Source organism: Strongylocentrotus purpuratus, unplaced genomic scaffold, assembly GCF_000002235.5.
Source record: "Strongylocentrotus purpuratus isolate Spur 01 unplaced genomic scaffold, Spur_5.0 spur5_scaffold_1, whole genome shotgun sequence".
In the NCBI taxonomy this organism is placed as follows: domain Eukaryota; kingdom Metazoa; phylum Echinodermata; class Echinoidea; order Camarodonta; family Strongylocentrotidae; genus Strongylocentrotus; species Strongylocentrotus purpuratus.
This window is the reverse complement of record NW_022145594.1, coordinates 20,087,029-20,105,364: the sequence shown is the minus strand read 5'-3', so window position 1 is coordinate 20,105,364 and position 18,336 is coordinate 20,087,029. Positions and strand designations below refer to the sequence as shown.

The window sequence follows — 18,336 nt, the reverse complement described above, 5'->3', positions numbered from 1 at the left end:
CAGGCAGCCAAGTGCCTGGGTACATCCATTTATGCGGGCAACGAGGTATCCTTCCATTTCACAGCGAGGTATGCAAATATATCTTCAATCTTTTATACTAAAACGTTATTTCATCACGCTCATTCCCCTCACTCGTTTGCAACATCTGGGCAATCGCCGAATATCATCATAATCGTGTATCGAGGTGACCGAATACATGAGTTTTGGAATTCATGTATTTGCCCGCACACATTTGTTCACGTTTTAACTAGTATGTTGATTACAAAATAATATTTTGAATGTATTAACTCATAGCATGTCATACGGCTGCATGCACGCTATCGTTATAGTGCTTTGTACATGCAAAAGAGCTATCGCTTGAGTGCCATGTGCGTGCAATGCAGCATTCGCAATAGAAGTTCTTTTTCATGCTCATTTAACTGTGCTGTGTATTTTGCAGTCGCTATTCATGGAACCATCGCGTTAATCAGATTATCTCCAAAACAACCTGGCACTGTGGCATGATAAGAGTTAACAATGTCTTCTTTTTTTTTTACTCGCTCCCTTCTCTCCCTCGCAAAATTTAGGATATAAAATGTCTGGGACGTGTGTAGATAGCAAATGACGAATGCCAGAGTGGTTTGAAGTGAGTCTCCTGTGATGGATTTGGGATCGGTGTTTGAACTATAAATTTTAAGAGCATGTATAAGCATATAATTTGAAATCGCTGTCATTTCTTATCTCTGTTTGTTAAAATTAGTATTCACTCAACCGATGACCCGAAATCTGTCATGGAGTCGTCGTTTAAGGATGTAAGAATATGCATTGCCATATCAAAATAGTCTATATGATTTCAAAGATATGATCAAGAAAACCTTTAAGCTAGTATCAAGTTTCGGCGGGTAATTTGTTTTAAATTTGTGTTGTTTTTATTAAATCTCAGAGTACCATATATGAAAGGGATACTTTGGGTATTGTGTTGAAAACAAAATTTTCAGGGTTGAAATCACATACGCTTAACATATAAAATTTTCTCACAGTGAATGTCATAATTTATTCTGAAAAAAGTGTCCTTTCTTCCACAATTATCTATACCGACTTTTTGCAAATAGCAGAGGATTATGTGGGTCATTGAGAATGCAGTTCTGCCGGTATTGCATTTGTGTTTGCTTGTAGGTCTGCAGGTGGGAAAATAGCGTTGGGCATTGTGTCGATAACAAAAGTTTCAAGGTTTTCATCACAGACGCTTGGGCCCGAAATCACAAAGGAGGTTTGTCGACAAACCTCCTTTGTGAATTCGGGCCGTTATGTATTAAAAAAATCCACAGCGTCTAATATTCTAAGCAGTATGTACGAACATGTGTCGAGTTCTATACAGGCTGTAGCTTTTTTAAAGAGGCGCCATTAAATATATATTCGACCATTGCATATATACAGGTATTGAAATATGCTGCAAACTCTTGAATTTCGCATCTTTAGCACGCGTAAAGCTTGTTATTGACAAGATGAGCTCTGATTGGCTGTATGAAAATGAGTTCATACTGGGGGTCCTGAGCTCAAGTGGGAAAAAATAAGCCTCATAAGACTGCATTTTAGGTTTTGGTTTATACCTGCCTCTTCACGCAGGGGTATGGGTGCCTTGCTTTATGTATGCTTTGTTTACCTTACACGTGTTTCTGATGATAATGAGCTAACATGCGATTTACATTTAATACATTTAATACTCCAACAAGAGTTCGCGATGTTGGTTCTGCCAGAAAAGCAAATACATACAGTCAGTGTACAAACAAGAAAGAAGCTGTTTTCGCGTTGCAATTGTGAGCTTCCGTTATGATAATAGTGATGAGTGCGTGCACCTAATGTAAGTACACTAAACGATTTTTTTTTTTAAAGCTAAACCTGCAATTTTTTAGGCATTGGTGTATACATATATATATATATATGTACCCTACATTTAAATTTGGTTATAAATTATCAAGGATAAACTTTAAGATTTTCTCTTCACACTCGTGACCGAAGTTACTCAGCGCCATACTTTTGTGTGATGTTCCAAAGATTGATCTGTGAGCAAGCGAACTAAACAAGCAAAATCTCTAAGATTTGTAAAGTCACTGATTGCGACCGAAAACAAAATCTTCTCAGACAAATCAACCAATCCTGAGGGGTTTGTTAGTAGCCCCTCCCCCCCCCCCACACACCGGGGTCGGAATGACCGCATGCGTGTTACCAAAATGTCCGGTAAAGGGGTACTTTTCGTGCGGCAAAGTCCGGCCCAAGAATTGTAAACAAAAAAAAAGGGGTGTATTTGACTTTTCACCCGGAGATTTCTTTAAAAAGGGTTTTTTTTTTCTTTTTTTTCTCTCATCTCTTTGGACTCCTAAGAAATTATTCCGAATTTAGGGGGGGGTACATTGAGCATTTTTCCGTATTTAGGGGGGTCTCCAAGGCAGGAAAAGCCCGCAAATAGCCCGCGAATAGCCAGCGAAAGGGGGGTTCGGAAATATTGGCATTCCTCAGATAAGGGGGTGCTTTCTAAAAGACGGAACGAGCATACGCGTACCCTAAATAACACTGAGTGGGGGCCGGGGTTAGTAGGCCTGCAATCTTATGAAAGAATAAATAAGACTTTGAATGCGTGCTGGTGAATTGTCTTTTCCATCGGTTGCTGCAAAACTGTGGAACCAACTACCTACTGCTGTGCAGACGGCCTCATCTGTTGACCAGTTCAAGAAACTACTCAAGTCACATCTTTTCTGCTAGAAATTACTTTATTACCAGCCTACATATACTTTGCCGATCTCTGAGAAGTGTCTAACTTTTGTTTTTAAGTGGCCCAAACATTGTCGAGCATGTGTGCAGCGCTTTGTAACTGAAAGGAAAAGGCGCTATATCAAATATCTTTTGGATTGGATTGGATTGGACCTTATACCGGTCAATTTCTAAAATTCCAGTTTTTTGCCTTGCTATTGCGATATCTCGAGGACCACCAGAGATATGGGGTTCAAACTTGGTGATAATATGTATCCTCATTGGAAGAAAATCTGCTTAGTTTATCGGGAGTAGGTCGAATTGAACATTTATAATCTTAATAAAATGTGTTTCATTAGATTATTTAAGAAAAATAATGTAAATATCATTTTGTTTTACTGTTTCCATAGCAACAGCCCTTTTCAAACATGACCGATACATGTAATAACTCGAATTTGGGATGTTTGCAAGTGAGAGGCTTTAAATGTACTATGTACCATTTGCAGGCCAAACGAAAAGATTGAATTCAAACGGCATTTGAAAGACAACTTAATAATTTAGAACTTCCCTCTAAACGAAAGGGCTTAAAAAATGTTTTTTGTAGGAAAAAACAACCATTAGTTGTTGAATCTACATAAGAGATTGCAATAACCTAAGTAAAAAGTCTGATTTTCAGACCCTCGAACCGAATGGTCGTACATTTTGTGCTGCATCGGTTTACTTTTGGCCATTACAAGTAATGGGTTATTGATGTAGACAAATACTCATGTACCTGTTACAGCTCATTTTATGTACGTTATTACCGAAGAAAAAAATGTCAGTCAGTCACTCAATGGTGTCTGACAGTGAAGTCTAGAAAGTAAACAAGTTTCCTTGCACAATTTGAATATTAGGACACTGCTAACGGTTCAATTTCACAGATAGGACACACATGACATATTCATATTTCGTGCAAAGTTCTACACAATTTAATGTTGGCTGCAAAAGGGACATAATATCCTTAAATACATTATATTTGACATACCTTAATACTTGTTTTTGTTTAACTCTCTAGATTACAAATGAATGAGATTTTTCTCAAATTATAATGTTCCCTAATTCGTTACCATGGTAAAAATCCTAGTGGCCTCAAGCACCACCAATTTTGGGGCAAACATGCACATTCTGTTAGTTTGGGGTCCTAACTATTTAGGCGAGGCGTCAAAAATAAATATACCAGCCGGCGGCAGCTAACTGCACTTATGCGTCTTGGCTGCATTTTTTTAATTAGCTGAGCCGGCTACCGCTGGCGGTAGGAAATGGCATCCAAAAGCATGCGCCGGCTGCCGCCTTTCGAATGGAAACCGAGCCTCGGAAAAAGCTAGAAAACATGAGTTCAGCCTGGCTGCCGCCGGCAGGAGGACAGTGATATGCCGCCAAATTCCAGCCTCTCGCATGGAAGCCGAGCCTCTTCTTAATGAGGTCGTCTGGGCCCCCCGCCGGCCTAATTGACCCAGCCACCCCGCGGCCTGGTTCACCGCCACATCCTTCCAAATGATATCTTCATAAAGCAGAATCTAATTTGTCAGAGCAAAAGAAACAGCGCCATCTTATGATCACTGATAAATAACTCGAAAAAACAGTATAGCCTTGCGAAAATAATCTTTTCAGATTGGACAGCCTTATAAACCCCAAAACAATAATAACAACTTGTCACTAGAGACAAATATGTGGTCATTCTTTTCTGATATGCCTTTTTCAATAAAGAGACCAGTCGTACCGTGGATATATGTGGGCTCACTTCATGTAGATGCATCCTGCCTGTAAACGGATTAGATGCCTTGTATTTTCATATTCAAAAAAATAATTTTGGTAACAACATAAGATTTGCTATTTTATATGGCTCGCCTATTGTTTATTATACCCAAATCATATATTTGTGTTTATTTTTGTCATGCTTCAATGATATAAATCCTATTATAAACCTTACTTTAAGAATCTTTCCTAATCCTGCCATCTGATTGGTTGAAAGTAAAGTCGTGATTTTAACTATGCCCGCCAAAATGATCTGTTTTTAAATATGCCTGCCTAAATGTTATCCTTGTCAAGTTGAGGTGAGGGAGATAATATTATCTTTGTCAAGTCGAGGCGAGACAGATAATATTTATATTATATTATAATATGCCGCCGTCATGTTTTCAAGTTCTGATGAGTTGCGTTTGAAAGATAGAGTTCAGTCTAGAAATCAGGGGTACTTTGTTTTTCGAAGAATTTAGAAAATATAAATCTAACGTATATCTCTATCAGTTATTTGGGGACTGAATAGATAATAAAAACAAACATGTCAACGGCAAGCAAGGCAATGAAGCATATATTGTCGTATAGCTTTTTATTAAATGAATTTTCTGTAAATATATTGAGTAAATAGGTTGATAGTAGAAAAGGGTAAAAGGTATAAACAGTTTTTCTTCGAGTGTATTTTTTTCGTTAAAAATGGAAATTCTATAGCTCTATTAAAAAAAGAAAAAAGAAGCTATGTCGAGAATACAAGTGTGTGATTTAGAAGGAAAGATAGAAATATCAATAATTGTCCGGCCAGCGCACATCTTAATTATCTGTCTTTAGAAAGCGGCCAAATTCAAGAGTCTTTTAAAAAGCGATTACTAAAGAAACGTCACAGGCACACTGTCCTACTTGTAGCTACTTGCTCCCTATATATATTAAACTTCCCCAATCGGTGCCCGTTGGTCCCCCATGATCCTCTTTTCTTTATGTTAAATGAGAGCTGAGTTAAAGGTATAGTTGAGTATTGGTAATTTCCAAAGTGCCCCTCCAAAACAAATTTGGTTTATTTCAGTACCATATGAAAGATCATCGAAAAAAACATGGGAGATGATAATAATTCCAAATCAAATGCTCTAATTGTTGTGCAATTTGCTTTCAAAACATTATATAAAAGTGTTTGACGTCCGGACATCACTTTTGACTTTCGACGGTTTATTTTTTGAATTTACGTGTTTAGCTCCCTCTATGTCATTTAACAACCAGCGTATTTACAACGAGTGTTTGAGTTCGTTGGTACGTACAGTACTACAGGTAGCTAGCAGGCGGGTATCCGACCGCGCGCTAGTAATACAGTACAGCTGATCATTTCCAATACGCTGCTTTCACGTAAAGTTTAACACACACAGCTCATATCAGATTATCACCGGCGCCGATCGAACGCTAGACAGCTACAGACAAGCTTTGATTGAAATACGATAACGAGATCGAGATTGGAAAAGGAGCTCGAGGTCACGGACGATGGCCGACTCGGACTCAGCTAGTGCTAAGCCTAAGGACAAGGCTAAGGCTACGCTAAATCGGAATAAGACTAAGTAAGACGGTAAGAGGAAGGAGAGAAACAAGCAATGGCAGCTCGACCATCCGGCCCAGAGGAGGCGCGGGAGTGGCTGTGAACAAGGCCAGGGTACGGCGGAGAAACTTCGCGAGCTGCAGGCGGCCTTCTCGTTGCCGAGTCTAGAGGATGCAATAGACATGCCAGCTCACTGAGAGGTAAGTTGAAATGATATACGCCCCACTGCATTGGGTAGGCCTACCGTTTTAATTTGATCTAGTCTAGAGACTAGATGCATGGAATCGGCAAATTTAAGAAATTACGTTTTGTTATCTCTTGCCTTGGATTTTTAATTCAGATTTCATGAATCATATGATATTGATAGTCTAGCCTAGGTCTACAGTAGACCGAAAGCTTCAGTCTCTATATCGTCGGTTGTTCCACTGAGACTACGTCTGGCTCCACTAGACCTCCGGATGAATTTGGTTCAAATGAAAATATTGGAAGCATATGCGATATGCGATCCTACAATATTCAGTGAACGTTGTCGCGTTGAAATCGAGTCTAAAGTGATGAAATTGTAAATAATAATCTCTTTATGGGGTAGGCCTATACTATAACTCTCTCTCAAGGTCAATATATTAATTCAGCTATACAACAAGCTACAATTGACCGATTGGCTATGAGTATTACCTTTTTGAAATTATATATCACAACTACATATTCCGGGATTTTTATGGTAGCAGCTACCGTTGTACGACCGTAGGCGCTATTTCAAATTTATCAAAATTTACCGGGAGCACCGGTAAATTTTTATATTCAATTTTTTTCGAAAGCAGAAGTGTTTTAGGAGCTAAATTTTCTAGTGCTTATAATACTTCCACAGGGGCATCCAAATATATCAAAATTGTAAAGAATCACTATCCACCCAATTTTCAAAATTTCCCAAAACTTTGTAATAGACCCTACCTTTAATGTCCCTCGTTACAACTGCAGTTTTCTTTGTAATGATGACGTGCAGGGCTAGTCAACCGGGTAAACATCCTGCTCTTTTTAAAAGTCGACAAGGTTATACTATAGCTTGCTTGAGATGTGACTGTCTCATCTATATTTATCTCTACCAAAGAGTGTCTCAACTTCACATACATGACAGAGAACCAATGCATCAGTTATTAGTCATGCAAATTCCAAATCTGGCTAGCTGTGATAATTATTAGAGAATGCCATCTTCAAAATAATTTCTTTTGGTGATTTAAAATCTGAATGTTTTTTACTTTGTGAATGACTTTCGTTTCTTCACTTTTTACAGATATGAAGAACAGACAACACAATCCATCCCCAGCGAAGAAATTCCAAGCAGCAGTAGGGGAATTAGCAGGTGAATAGTACAAGTCACCTTTGACCGCAAATTCATGGAGAACTTGGCCTACTCTGCTGATTTGCTCGCTTCAGGTAGGATTCTGTATACATGTACGAAAGGCTCTGTAAATTGAGAGGAATTTAATGAGAATGCGTTCATTACGTACATGTTTGCAAGATTGAGCTCTTTTTCGGTTATGACCTATAAAATTGGGACATATCAGCAGGTCAAGATAATGCATCTTATTTGCTCATGTGTATGACATGGGATTTTCAATATTGATTTTGTGGTATGAAAATAATGAAATGCCCTATCATTTATATCAGTTTTTATTTTGTTTTCATAATTCCTTAGGCACACCAGCATGCTCGAGTGTTTCCACAACCATATACTGATGTATGCTTCCAAGCGGTATTCCTTTGAGTAAGTATTTTTAGTATCATTTTGTATGTTTGAAGTAAGATTGTGGAAAAGTTGAAACATATCATTACAGTACGGTTACAGTTACAATATCATATTTTGAAGCAAATAGCAAAGTTAATGAGAAATTATGAATGACATCTATATAAATGCTGAAATCACTTTTGGATGCATGCAGAGTCTTGAAACAGCAGACTTTGTATCGTACTTGTGTCGGTACCTGATGTTAAGTCAAGTTGGAGTGGTTGTAGCAGGGAAATGTAACTACCTTTAATTAAGAGTCAATAATTTACAACACAAATCCAGAACTGAAGTGAATGGCTCGTATTCACAAAGGAGGTTTGTACAAACCATGGTTTGGCCAAGGTTTACATCTATGGAATGCCATTTGTAAACTGATGGAGAAGGAATGTAAACTCCATACTTGTTAACAATGTTAATTTACAATTTACGGTATGCGAGCAGCATTCCATAGATGTAAACCATCGTCAAACCATGGTTTGTACAAACCTCCTACAAACCTCCTTTGTGACTACGGGCCAATGAGTCTGAGATTTGTCTAAAGCATTTACTATTCATTCATCATGGTAGTGGTAATACCAATTGTTTGTCTTATCCATCCAGCTACCCAGCAAACCGGGCAAGGAATTTGCTTGCGGTCATCGACTACATGGCACACAAGGACAGGCCCGACCAGATTGATGAACAAGGCAATACAAAGTGAGTGGAAATTAGAAAGAAAGAAAAAAAGGTTTTCTTTTCTTTCTTGTTTTTCCTATTTTTATTTGTACATTTTTTTTTAGATGGACAAGGCAATCCAAAGTGGGTGGAGTAAAAAAAAAAACATGATTTTTTGTTTTCCCTGTGTAGTTGGACAGGGCAATCCGAATTGGCAGTTCTTTCCCATGAAATTTATCAATTTTGGGGAAATTATTAAATATCTAATTGTCCTTCCTGGGAACGCCCCTTTTAAATCGCCAAAATATGACGTCATCTAAAGAAGTTGTCCCTGTACACGACGCACATCTAAATTATGTAGATGACGGACTGTAAGCTGATGGTTTGTCAATCATGCTGCTGATTTTGGACCCTAAATGCGGACTTGGATTCAGTGTAATAATATACTTGGTGTGTAATGCAAGGTTCTGGAGTCATCAAAATCATCATAAATTTGGCAGAGTTTTGGTAAAGTAACAATCACTTACACAGAAAGATGTATATGGGACAACACACATGGTGTCGGCCTGTCGGGGCTAGTATTACCCTGATTTCCTTATCTTTCTATGCTCATTACTCAGCCAGTATACATTTTCTTCCAAAATTGTTTGGCACATGACATTTATTTGTAATCTTGAACATTCAGTGTAAGTTTCGTTAGATTCTGTGAGAATTCATTTTCTTTTTTTACCAGAACTCAAGTTTATCTTTAAGAGATATGAATCATTTCCAATTGACAAGAATGAGTGTGCGTATAATGCAACTTGTTACATTTTGCATGTTCTTTTATTTTATGATACAGATATGTTGCAGTATGGTCAAAGCGTGCCAACAACTACGTGGCCCGGAAGGAGAAGGTCCCCAAGACCTACCCCTACATGTATGTACAAGGACTCATCGGTGCGATACTGGAACGCAGAGAACAGGACCAAGGACCACTGTTCTCGAAGGCTGTTCTGCTCCCTGATGACCCTAGACACACAAGGCCCCGGCTTGCACCATTTCCTCCACCACAAGTTGATGTGATCCTAGCCAGGAGACTAGGCCGATTAGAGAAATCCATGTAATCCTCTGTAGTGAACATTTAGGATTGTCTGACTTGAGAACTGCTTTTTTTCGAGCAGAGACTAAGGGATCCAAATGGCGTCCTTCCGTCCATCCTCCGTGACTGTACACAAATTTGAATGAAGTCTAATGTGAAATCTTACCTGCAAAAATCAATTAGGGTTGCTAACTTTCCAACCCTGCATCTGTTTGTAACCATACTTGATTGGTAGATGCCCTTTATTGGCCTCCATGATATTCTGGAGTTGAAGGTCACATAAGTAGGTCAAAGGTCAAATGAGGTTCATTGTTGCATGATTGCATGCAAGACTCTTAATCGCCTCGATTTAATTTGTCCATGTGGCATGTTTTTAGGCTATCTTGAGGATTGGTTGGAACTTAACATTTTGGACTCATTTGGTTGCTAATGATTTTGTGGTCCGGAGGTGAAAGATTGCATGGCTTAGCATTACGAGCATGTATTCTTGATATGTCAGAGACCCTTTGACAAAATACCACCAAACTTGATACTAGAGTGTCCCTGGGGATCATGGGGATGTGGTTATCTGGAGAAAAAAAATCACATAACACATGATATACATGTACCAGAAATAAATTGTTATTGTTGCTAGATTAGCCACCATGCTTGGCACTTGTATATTGTATTACAATAAGAGGTTGGCAAGTTTACAAATGGAAGAAATGTAGGAATATAAAAGACAAATTGTGACATCAGTGTATAAAAGCTCTATGTGATTTATACAATTCATAATTTGTGATAAAATCAGTGCTTGCTCATGTGGAAATGGTGGATATTTCAATTTGTATCTATTTGGCAACCTATATTCCTTGAAGAAGTTACGGTAGTAATTATAAAATTTACAGCCAAGAGGTCAAACCATGAGTCAACAATGTGTTTGGTTTTAGTGACTGTGCATGTAACTGAGGTGACAGTCGATCATGAAAAAGACTATACTTTGGAACCTGTTGAAAATCAACATGGACAGAAGAAAGATTTGTAGAATATCTTATTGTAAATAGTCTTCATTTTTTGTTTAATGCAATCAATGTGACTAAAATAATGCAAGCGAAAAAGAGAAATGATCACAAGACAGCAAAACAGTTGGTTTCATGCATCATTTGAATCAATGAACGTGAATCAGCTCAACGCCAAAGTATTGCGGTTCAAGGTTATACCATCAAGAGATATGCTGCCTGTAACTACTTTGTAGTTTGAAAGGGTGTATAAAGGAATAAGGATACAGTTGGGCAGGCGAGTCTTTCTGTTGGTCTATTGTAAAAAACTGGGTCAAATTTTTTCCAATTTTTTTGCAAATTGTAATAAAACTTGGTATACCGATTGACCCGAGGGTGTGCAAGACACATTTGTTGTGTCTGTCTGTTAAGGTACCTCCATGGTAACCAAGCTTTGCACAAAGAATACAATTTTGTTTTAATAATCTTGTGGAGCATATTCTTTCCAAGTTTTAGCAATTTTATAGTTTTGGTATCTTTGATGAGGCATTATAATAACAGTATAAAACTCAATGCATGTGCAGTGTGTAAAATAAGTATGTGAGCAAACTATCGGAAGCAGTTTGATCGATTCATATGAAACTCAGTACACACAACGCAGAATTGTCTTTTGTGTGCGTATAGGACATGACCAGTTTTGAAATGTCTGTGCTATTTTTTTGAAAAACCTTATGTTGGATGTTAATCACTTGAGGTGATATTCATAGTCGAGCATTAGGGAAGATGAAAGACATATATGTACCTAACTATACTTAATTTTGTGCTGAAACTGATATGATTCAGGATTTGAGATCGATATGGAGTATGTATACATGTATACTCGTACACATTAAGGAAAAGAATCACTCAGACAATTTTTAAAGCATTTATATATAAAGTAAGATGTGAAACTTAAAAGATAAAACCAGTTATGGTCATGCGACTGCATTGTGAAAGGATTGTTGTGGAATCGATCAGAGAAGGTTGATCATCTAGCATATAAGTCTTGGTGTGTACTGCAAGGTTCTAGAATCATCGAAATGATAAAAAAATTGGCCCAGTCTTGGTAAAGTTACAAGCACTGTACACAGAAAGATGTATATGGGACTACGCACAAGTGCGCGACACATGCGTTATATCTATCAAGTCCAAATAGATATAATAATTTACCAAATATATCAATTAGTAGGCAGTTTCTCGGCAAAATTTGTATGATCACGTACTAGTCAAAACATTGTGTGCGGGCAAGCACTGAATCAAATGACCGGGGTAATAGTATATTTGTCAAGCGCGTAGAAACATTACTGTTATAGATACTTTTCTTTGGTAAACTTATCTACACATTGCCTATAGAGTATGTCAAGTTTTTATGAAAGACACAAGATAAGATGTATATAAATAAGCAGTAACTAATAAGTAACAAGACATGGTGGTATACAAATAAAGTATATTGCTCCTTCTTAATGACGACGGTTAAAGTTGTCATAGCGATAGATGCTAAATAAAAATGTGCCTTTTTTAATACACATGATCTGTTTGTATGCAATGGTTGAAATCAACATCACGTTTAAATATTGCCTTCAGTACAGCAATTATAATTTGTATTCATCTCAATAATGTTGTGTAAATTTAACTGTTAGTTATGGCCGAATAAAGCTTTCAATGTACACCATAAAAATATGTTATGTATCTTCATTTTAGCATTACTATAATTATATTAAAATCTTATGTCTTTACACATTTACAAGTTATCACGTACTGACGTAGGTCATGCAATACACAGGCACTGTAGAACACAACTTATTTACAAGAAGTTACAATCACTTTTTTGTTTAAACTTTACAATTGCATGCAGTACCAAAATAAGAATACTGAAAAACACTGCATTATGGACAAGTATGAATCAAGTAAGATGTTAAATTAATTCACTACTGTTATTCATTATAGTATACTGATACAACAATTTTTAATTTTTTTAAAATTTATTTCTTTTTATTTCTCCACTTTCCCTTTAGCCATGTACCTTCATGTTGTTATATATGTTAAAGGTGTCGCTCTGGACCTATAACATATGATAAGACAAAAAATCCACCAGTTATTTCTGATTTCTATCAAATTTTTAGATTTTGTGTTGTTGTTGTTGTTTGGTATTATCGGCGTTTCATTCTTTTTTAGAATATTTACGCCTTTCACTTTATTTCTGTTTTTTCTTCTATTTTTGGTACTATTTGTCAATTCATATTCATCTCTTTTTTTTTGGATAATATAATCTCAGATCTACTGGTCCATGAAAACCCCTCACCGCAATTGGCACCTTCCTGCCAGACCGGCGCGGTACATTGCGCAATCTTCTCGGCCATCATTGGCCTAGGCAACTCTGGTGCCGGTGAGAGGATTCTGGGGTAGTCTCTTGTTTGGGGTTTACCGTCCTCAATCCGTCTTTACTCTTTCTTACCTTTTCTCTTCTAGTATTTTTCCATTTTGTAAAACCTTATTTTTCTATCAAAGTGGGTATCAACATCTTAGGGCATTTGGTTGTCGTGCGATATGTGCCAAAAAAAAAATGTGGATTTAGTAATTCCTTTTTGAATGAAACATGGATTTAGCTTCTTTTGGAATTGAATGGATTTAGCTCCTTTTGGAATGAAACTGTAATAATGTTGTTTACTTTCTTTTCGAAAGGTTATATTTATGTGTGATTTCACTATTATTATTTAAAAGGAAAGGTTTGCTGCTAAATTTGAATAAAATTTCAGTGACTTTATTGAGAAAATATGATTTATTTTTTATTTTTTAGGTACAATAACATGTTTCATTCCAAAAGGAGCTAAATCCACGAAAATAAAAAATCAAAAAATTTAGTAAACATCAGAAAAGCCGAAGGGAAGATTTTTTCTTATCATTATTGGCAGATAATCAGGTCCATGCAGGGTGACACCTTCAACATATATAACAACATGAAGGTATACATGGCTAAAGGGAAAGTGGAGAAATAAAAAAGGCAATTTACTCAGAAGTACCCAAAGTGGATTTGGCTCCTTTTGGAATGAAACTCTTCACATATTATAAAAGGAAGACAAGTAATATAAAAGGAAAAACGAAGGCCCACGTCATTTACATAGAAGGTAGGTGGACAGATAACCTCGATGTTTTTAATCTAATTTCATCTGGGAGATCATTCCACAGCTTTGTTCCTACAAACGAAATACAAAATTGCCCTTGCGTTGTCTCACATATTGGTTGATAGATAGAGTAAGCCACTTTCTTTACACTGTAGAAGTAATCAACTGGGTCATACGACGTACAATACATACACATACACTACTACTAGGTCGAGCGTACTCGCACTACATACACATACAGTATTCGCATATCGCGCTCAAAAACAATAGCGCTACCAGTACCACAGACCATGCAATTATGTGCAGGCTTCGCATACCATAATGTGTACAATATAAATCAGTCAGCGCGCTATAGACATGGTTCGGATATTACTTGCACGCCCATATCCGATCGTCGTCTTGGCGAAAATTCACGGTGTGCTGCCGCTTGACCGAGAGGTGGCGCTATACAATTACACTGAACACGCCTCGAAAGTAAAATTTTTGATAAATAAAATCATTTGCAGTCGAACAGGTTTTTTGCATATAAATTCACTCTAATGTAATATTTCGGATTTATATCTTCAATGATGCATTCTTAGACATTTATTGTATGTTTTTTATGTTTAGATCATAGTTTCGTTCGCTAATGTGAGTATTGACCAACACTCAACTATTCCTTTAATGAGATAGCCACCTGTCACAGTGACCTCGCTGGCTCGCTGGGCGGTCTAATCCCTTCTGGCTGAAGTAGTAAAGCCTGCCTTTAGAGAAAGAGAAGATGAACTCTTAATCCATGTCTGAATTCAATTGCCCCTCCCCCCTCCTGCGCGAAGCGTGGAAGCTTTGAAGTTTTTTAAAAATATTACTAGAGAAAGAAGACGATTCTTTGTAGATTTCTCGACTCTTAATCCTTGTCTGAATTTAAAAAAAAAGTTCTTTGTCTGCTACTTTTTCTTCCTATGTCCTCTTCCTTTTTCTCCTCTCTTTTTTTTTGGGGGGGGGGGGGGAGGGGACCTTATTGTGACACTGGCAGGTCACGTATTGGCATGGGGTTCAGGGGCGGAGCCCCCGGGAGCTCAGGGATTTTAGGCGTTTAATTACGGTCAGATAAACATTCAGGGGCCCGCTTTAGGGCCTTTGGTTTGGTCCAGAAGGCAGAGCCGCCGGAAGCTCAGGGGTTTAAGGCGTTTTTATTACCGTCAGGTGAGTATTTTTTGATACCATATTATTTTGTGACACTGGCAGGACACTCTTTGACTTGAGGTCTAGGGGACGGAGCCCCAAGAATTTCAGGGGTTTTAGGCATTAAATTACCGTAAAATGACCATCATTTAGCAACATTTGTAAGTCACCGTAAGGTTATGGAATTAGAAATAAACCACGTTTGAATTTTGCCTCCCCCGATCCACAACTTGTTGGCTTCTTGTCTTTTCTTTTCTTTTCTTCTTTTCCCCTGTCCTTTATCTCCTCTTTTCCTTTTTTCTTTCCCTTTCCTTCTTTCGCTCTTAATTTGTTTTGATTGGCAGGCGCGTAGCCACGGGGGGGGGGGGGGGGGGCACGGGGGGGCACGTGCCCCCAAAAAATTTCCAAGATCGATTGAACTTTTTTTATTATGAAAACAAAAGCCTTATACTATTTACTTCACACATTCTTCATAACTTTATTTTATTATGCCTTCAACTTCATTTCACCTATATCACATTAAGCAGCCATTTTTCAGAATTTCTGATAACTGAAACATTCCGAAAGTAAATTACATAATAGCCTGTGTGGATGAATCTACCGACTGAACAATGGGTTCATTGTTTTGACTATATGCGCGTAAGGTGAAGTTGTATATTATGGACATTTTTCGGTGTGTACGTACTGTACAGTGCAGTATCTATAGATACACAGTACATTAATTAGGATTTATGATTGGCCACTACTATTGACTACGCTGGATTACATACACTGCTCTGATAATTATTTCAGTATTACAATGAAAAATGTCTCTTTTTAAATTTGGATTCACGAGTCGGGGTAAATCAGGAGCGGAATTTAGTGACAGTAAATCACGCAAAACAGAGGAATTTCGAGAGGAACATGAGGAATTGAAAGAGGGAGGTCTGCGAGAATCATCAGTAACACTGCAACCGGGTCCATCCAGTAGAACAAGTGCTGGATCGTCGGAAAGTGATGTGAAACTGATAAGTGAGGCTGAGAGTAATGCTGGGTTGTTGGATTTAGGATCAAAGGATTCTGGACCGAAACAACCAATCCTAGCGTCATTCCCTCAAGTTAAAACAGGTGGGAAAAATCGATCGTTCAACAAAGATTGGTACAAACAATTGGCTGGAATACTCCGCAATCAGTGATGCTGCCTTCTGCTACTCTTGCCGGATTTTCCCGTCAATATCCGGTCACAAAGAACACAATTTCACTGAAAATGGGATAAATCAATGGAAGAAGGCTATCGAGAAATTTAGGAAGCACAGCGAAAGTGAAAGCCACAAGACTTCGTTTTCAAGATGGCACCACTACCTTCAAAGTCTGAGTGAAGGCAGCATTGCTTCCAAAATATCCGGACAATACTCTCGAATAGTGAAGGAAAACTGGGCATACATAACCCAGATTTCTAAAGTAATCATTTTCCTCGCAAGACAGGGAATAGCATTGAGGGGTCATAACGAGAGTGCGGACTCACTTAATCGAGGGAACTTTTTAGAACTGTGTTCTCTGATCGGTGATGCCAATCCTGCTTTCGGTGAAAGAATCAAAACGATGCCTCTCAATGCTACTTATCTCAGCGCCGAAATTCAGAATGAGCTCCTGAACGTGACAGCGGAAATAATTCGGGAACAAATTGCGGAGGAGGTGAACTCTGCAGGATTGGCCACAATCATTGTGGATGAGAGTAAAGACGTCTCAAAGAAAGAACAAATCAGCATTTGCTTGCGATATGCCGAATACAAAGAAGCAGAGGGACATATCTTGCATGAGGAATTCTTAGACTTTCATGAAGCAGATGATCTTGACGCCAAGTCACTTTCCAACCAGATAGTGCGAGAAGTTGGTAAACTTGGCTTGAGAAAATTTGACATTGTGGGCCAGTGCTATGATGGTGCGAGTGTTATGTCTGGACATCTGAGTGGAGTACAAGCACGACTGAAAGAACATTTTCCGAACGCCCAGTATGTCCACTGTCATGCGCACAGGCTCAATCTGGTCCTTGTGGATATGTGTAAAAACGTGAGTTCTGCCGGCGAGTTCTTTGTCTTGTTGGAAGCGTTGTACGTCTTCATGACCCGTTCCCTCGTCCATAAAGTTTTTGTAGACTACCAGCAACGAGCCAAGTGTCGAGTTAAAGAACTCGTCCGACTGAGTGACACGCGGTGGGTTTGTCGTTACCAGTCGCTTTCTACTTTGAAGACGCGGTATAGTTATATACTTGAGGTCTTGGAGCATTTCTGTGACTCACAAGAATCGAAACGAGATCCGAAACTCGTGGTTGAAGCTCGAGGACTTCTCAATCAAGCGATGAGCGTTTCATTCGTCACTCACTTGGAAGTGTTGATGACATTGCTGTCTCACTCCCAGGCACTCAGTGAGACCTTGCAAGCCAATGACGCCAACTTAGGGAATGCTGTGACCATGATCAACTCTGTGATATCAATTGCCGAGGAAACACGGGCATCTGGGTGGCCTGATTTAGTGCAAGATATCACTCGGATTTGTGAGGACAACAACATCCCTACAGTGCCGCAACCAAAGCGCCGGAGGAAGCAACGAACCTTTGATGATAGTTTCCTCATGGCTTCGACTGGTCATCGGAGTCAATCAGAGGCTGAGTCAAGTGCTGAGTTCCTTGATGACCTTCGTGTCAACACCTTTCTCCCTATACTGGATGCATTCAAATCTGAGATGACCAGGCGTTTCTCTGCATCCAACATTGCAATCATGCAAGGTGTTGACGCGCTACTGACACCTTCCTCTGTCAACTTCCTCAAATTCTCTGCTGTCGAACCCTTTGTTGAACTATACACAGATTCTCTGGATGTGGACGTTCAGCTACTGAAGGCTGAAATGATAATGGCCAGACAAAATTAATCATCAGCAATAAACAGAAGGACTCCAGCACCCCCGATTCATCTAGAAGGCACAATGCAAATAGCTTTTCCAGCATGGAAAAGTTGATACCCTCGGCTAGTTTACCCAATCTGCGGAAAACGACCCAGTTGGCTTTGACATTACCGGTTTCTTCGGCTGTATGCGAGAGAAGTTTCTCTGCAATGAAGTATATCAAGAACTATTTACGGAGTACAATGAGAAATCAACGGCTCTCTGATCTTGGAGTTATTTATGTGTCCGGTGAAAGAAGTAAGGAGTTACAAACTAATCCAGTGGAGGTGCTGAAGAAGTTTTCGCAGCGGGAACAGAGAACAAGGATTCAACTCTTCTAAGCGGACACACGAAGATATACGAACAGGTGAGATCGTATTTTCTTTTCCATCACTGTATACCATCATATTGGCAAAGGTAGCTAAGGAAACTCACTGTCAAAATGGGAGATGACGTGGTACCACCAGACCACTGTGGTGCTTATATAAAAGATGTCAGGAAGAAATTCCTACTCATATAATATAGTTGCCGTG

At 38.6% G+C, this 18,336-nt stretch overlaps 2 protein-coding genes across 4 annotated transcripts; both read left to right on the top strand.

Moving 5' to 3' along the window:
• The first annotated feature begins 5,870 nt into the window (after window positions 1-5,870).
• Window positions 5,871-11,448, top strand: LOC115920968. 3 transcript variants are annotated; one of them, XM_030977793.1, is made up of 5 exons: window positions 5,879-6,261; window positions 7,353-7,495; window positions 7,758-7,826; window positions 8,448-8,543; window positions 9,343-11,448. In XM_030977793.1, exons 3-5 carry the CDS (start codon window positions 7,768-7,770, stop codon window positions 9,605-9,607), a joined length of 420 nt encoding a protein of 139 aa, XP_030833653.1. In that variant the 5' UTR covers window positions 5,879-6,261; window positions 7,353-7,495; window positions 7,758-7,767; the 3' UTR covers window positions 9,608-11,448. The 3 variants fall into 3 exon arrangements, 2 of the variants coding, with proteins under 2 accessions (XP_030833654.1, XP_030833653.1); XR_004062633.1 differs by lacking the exon at window positions 7,758-7,826 and having other exon boundaries at window positions 5,871-6,261; XM_030977794.1 differs by lacking the exon at window positions 7,353-7,495 and having other exon boundaries at window positions 5,878-6,261.
• Window positions 11,449-16,465: 5,017 nt separating this feature from the next.
• LOC115921273 (zinc finger MYM-type protein 1-like) lies at window positions 16,466-17,791 on the top strand. Its single transcript, XM_030978594.1, has one exon. The coding sequence runs from the start codon at window positions 16,466-16,468 to the stop codon at window positions 17,789-17,791; it is 1,326 nt and encodes a 441-aa protein (XP_030834454.1).
• The last annotated feature ends 545 nt before the right edge of the window (window positions 17,792-18,336 follow it).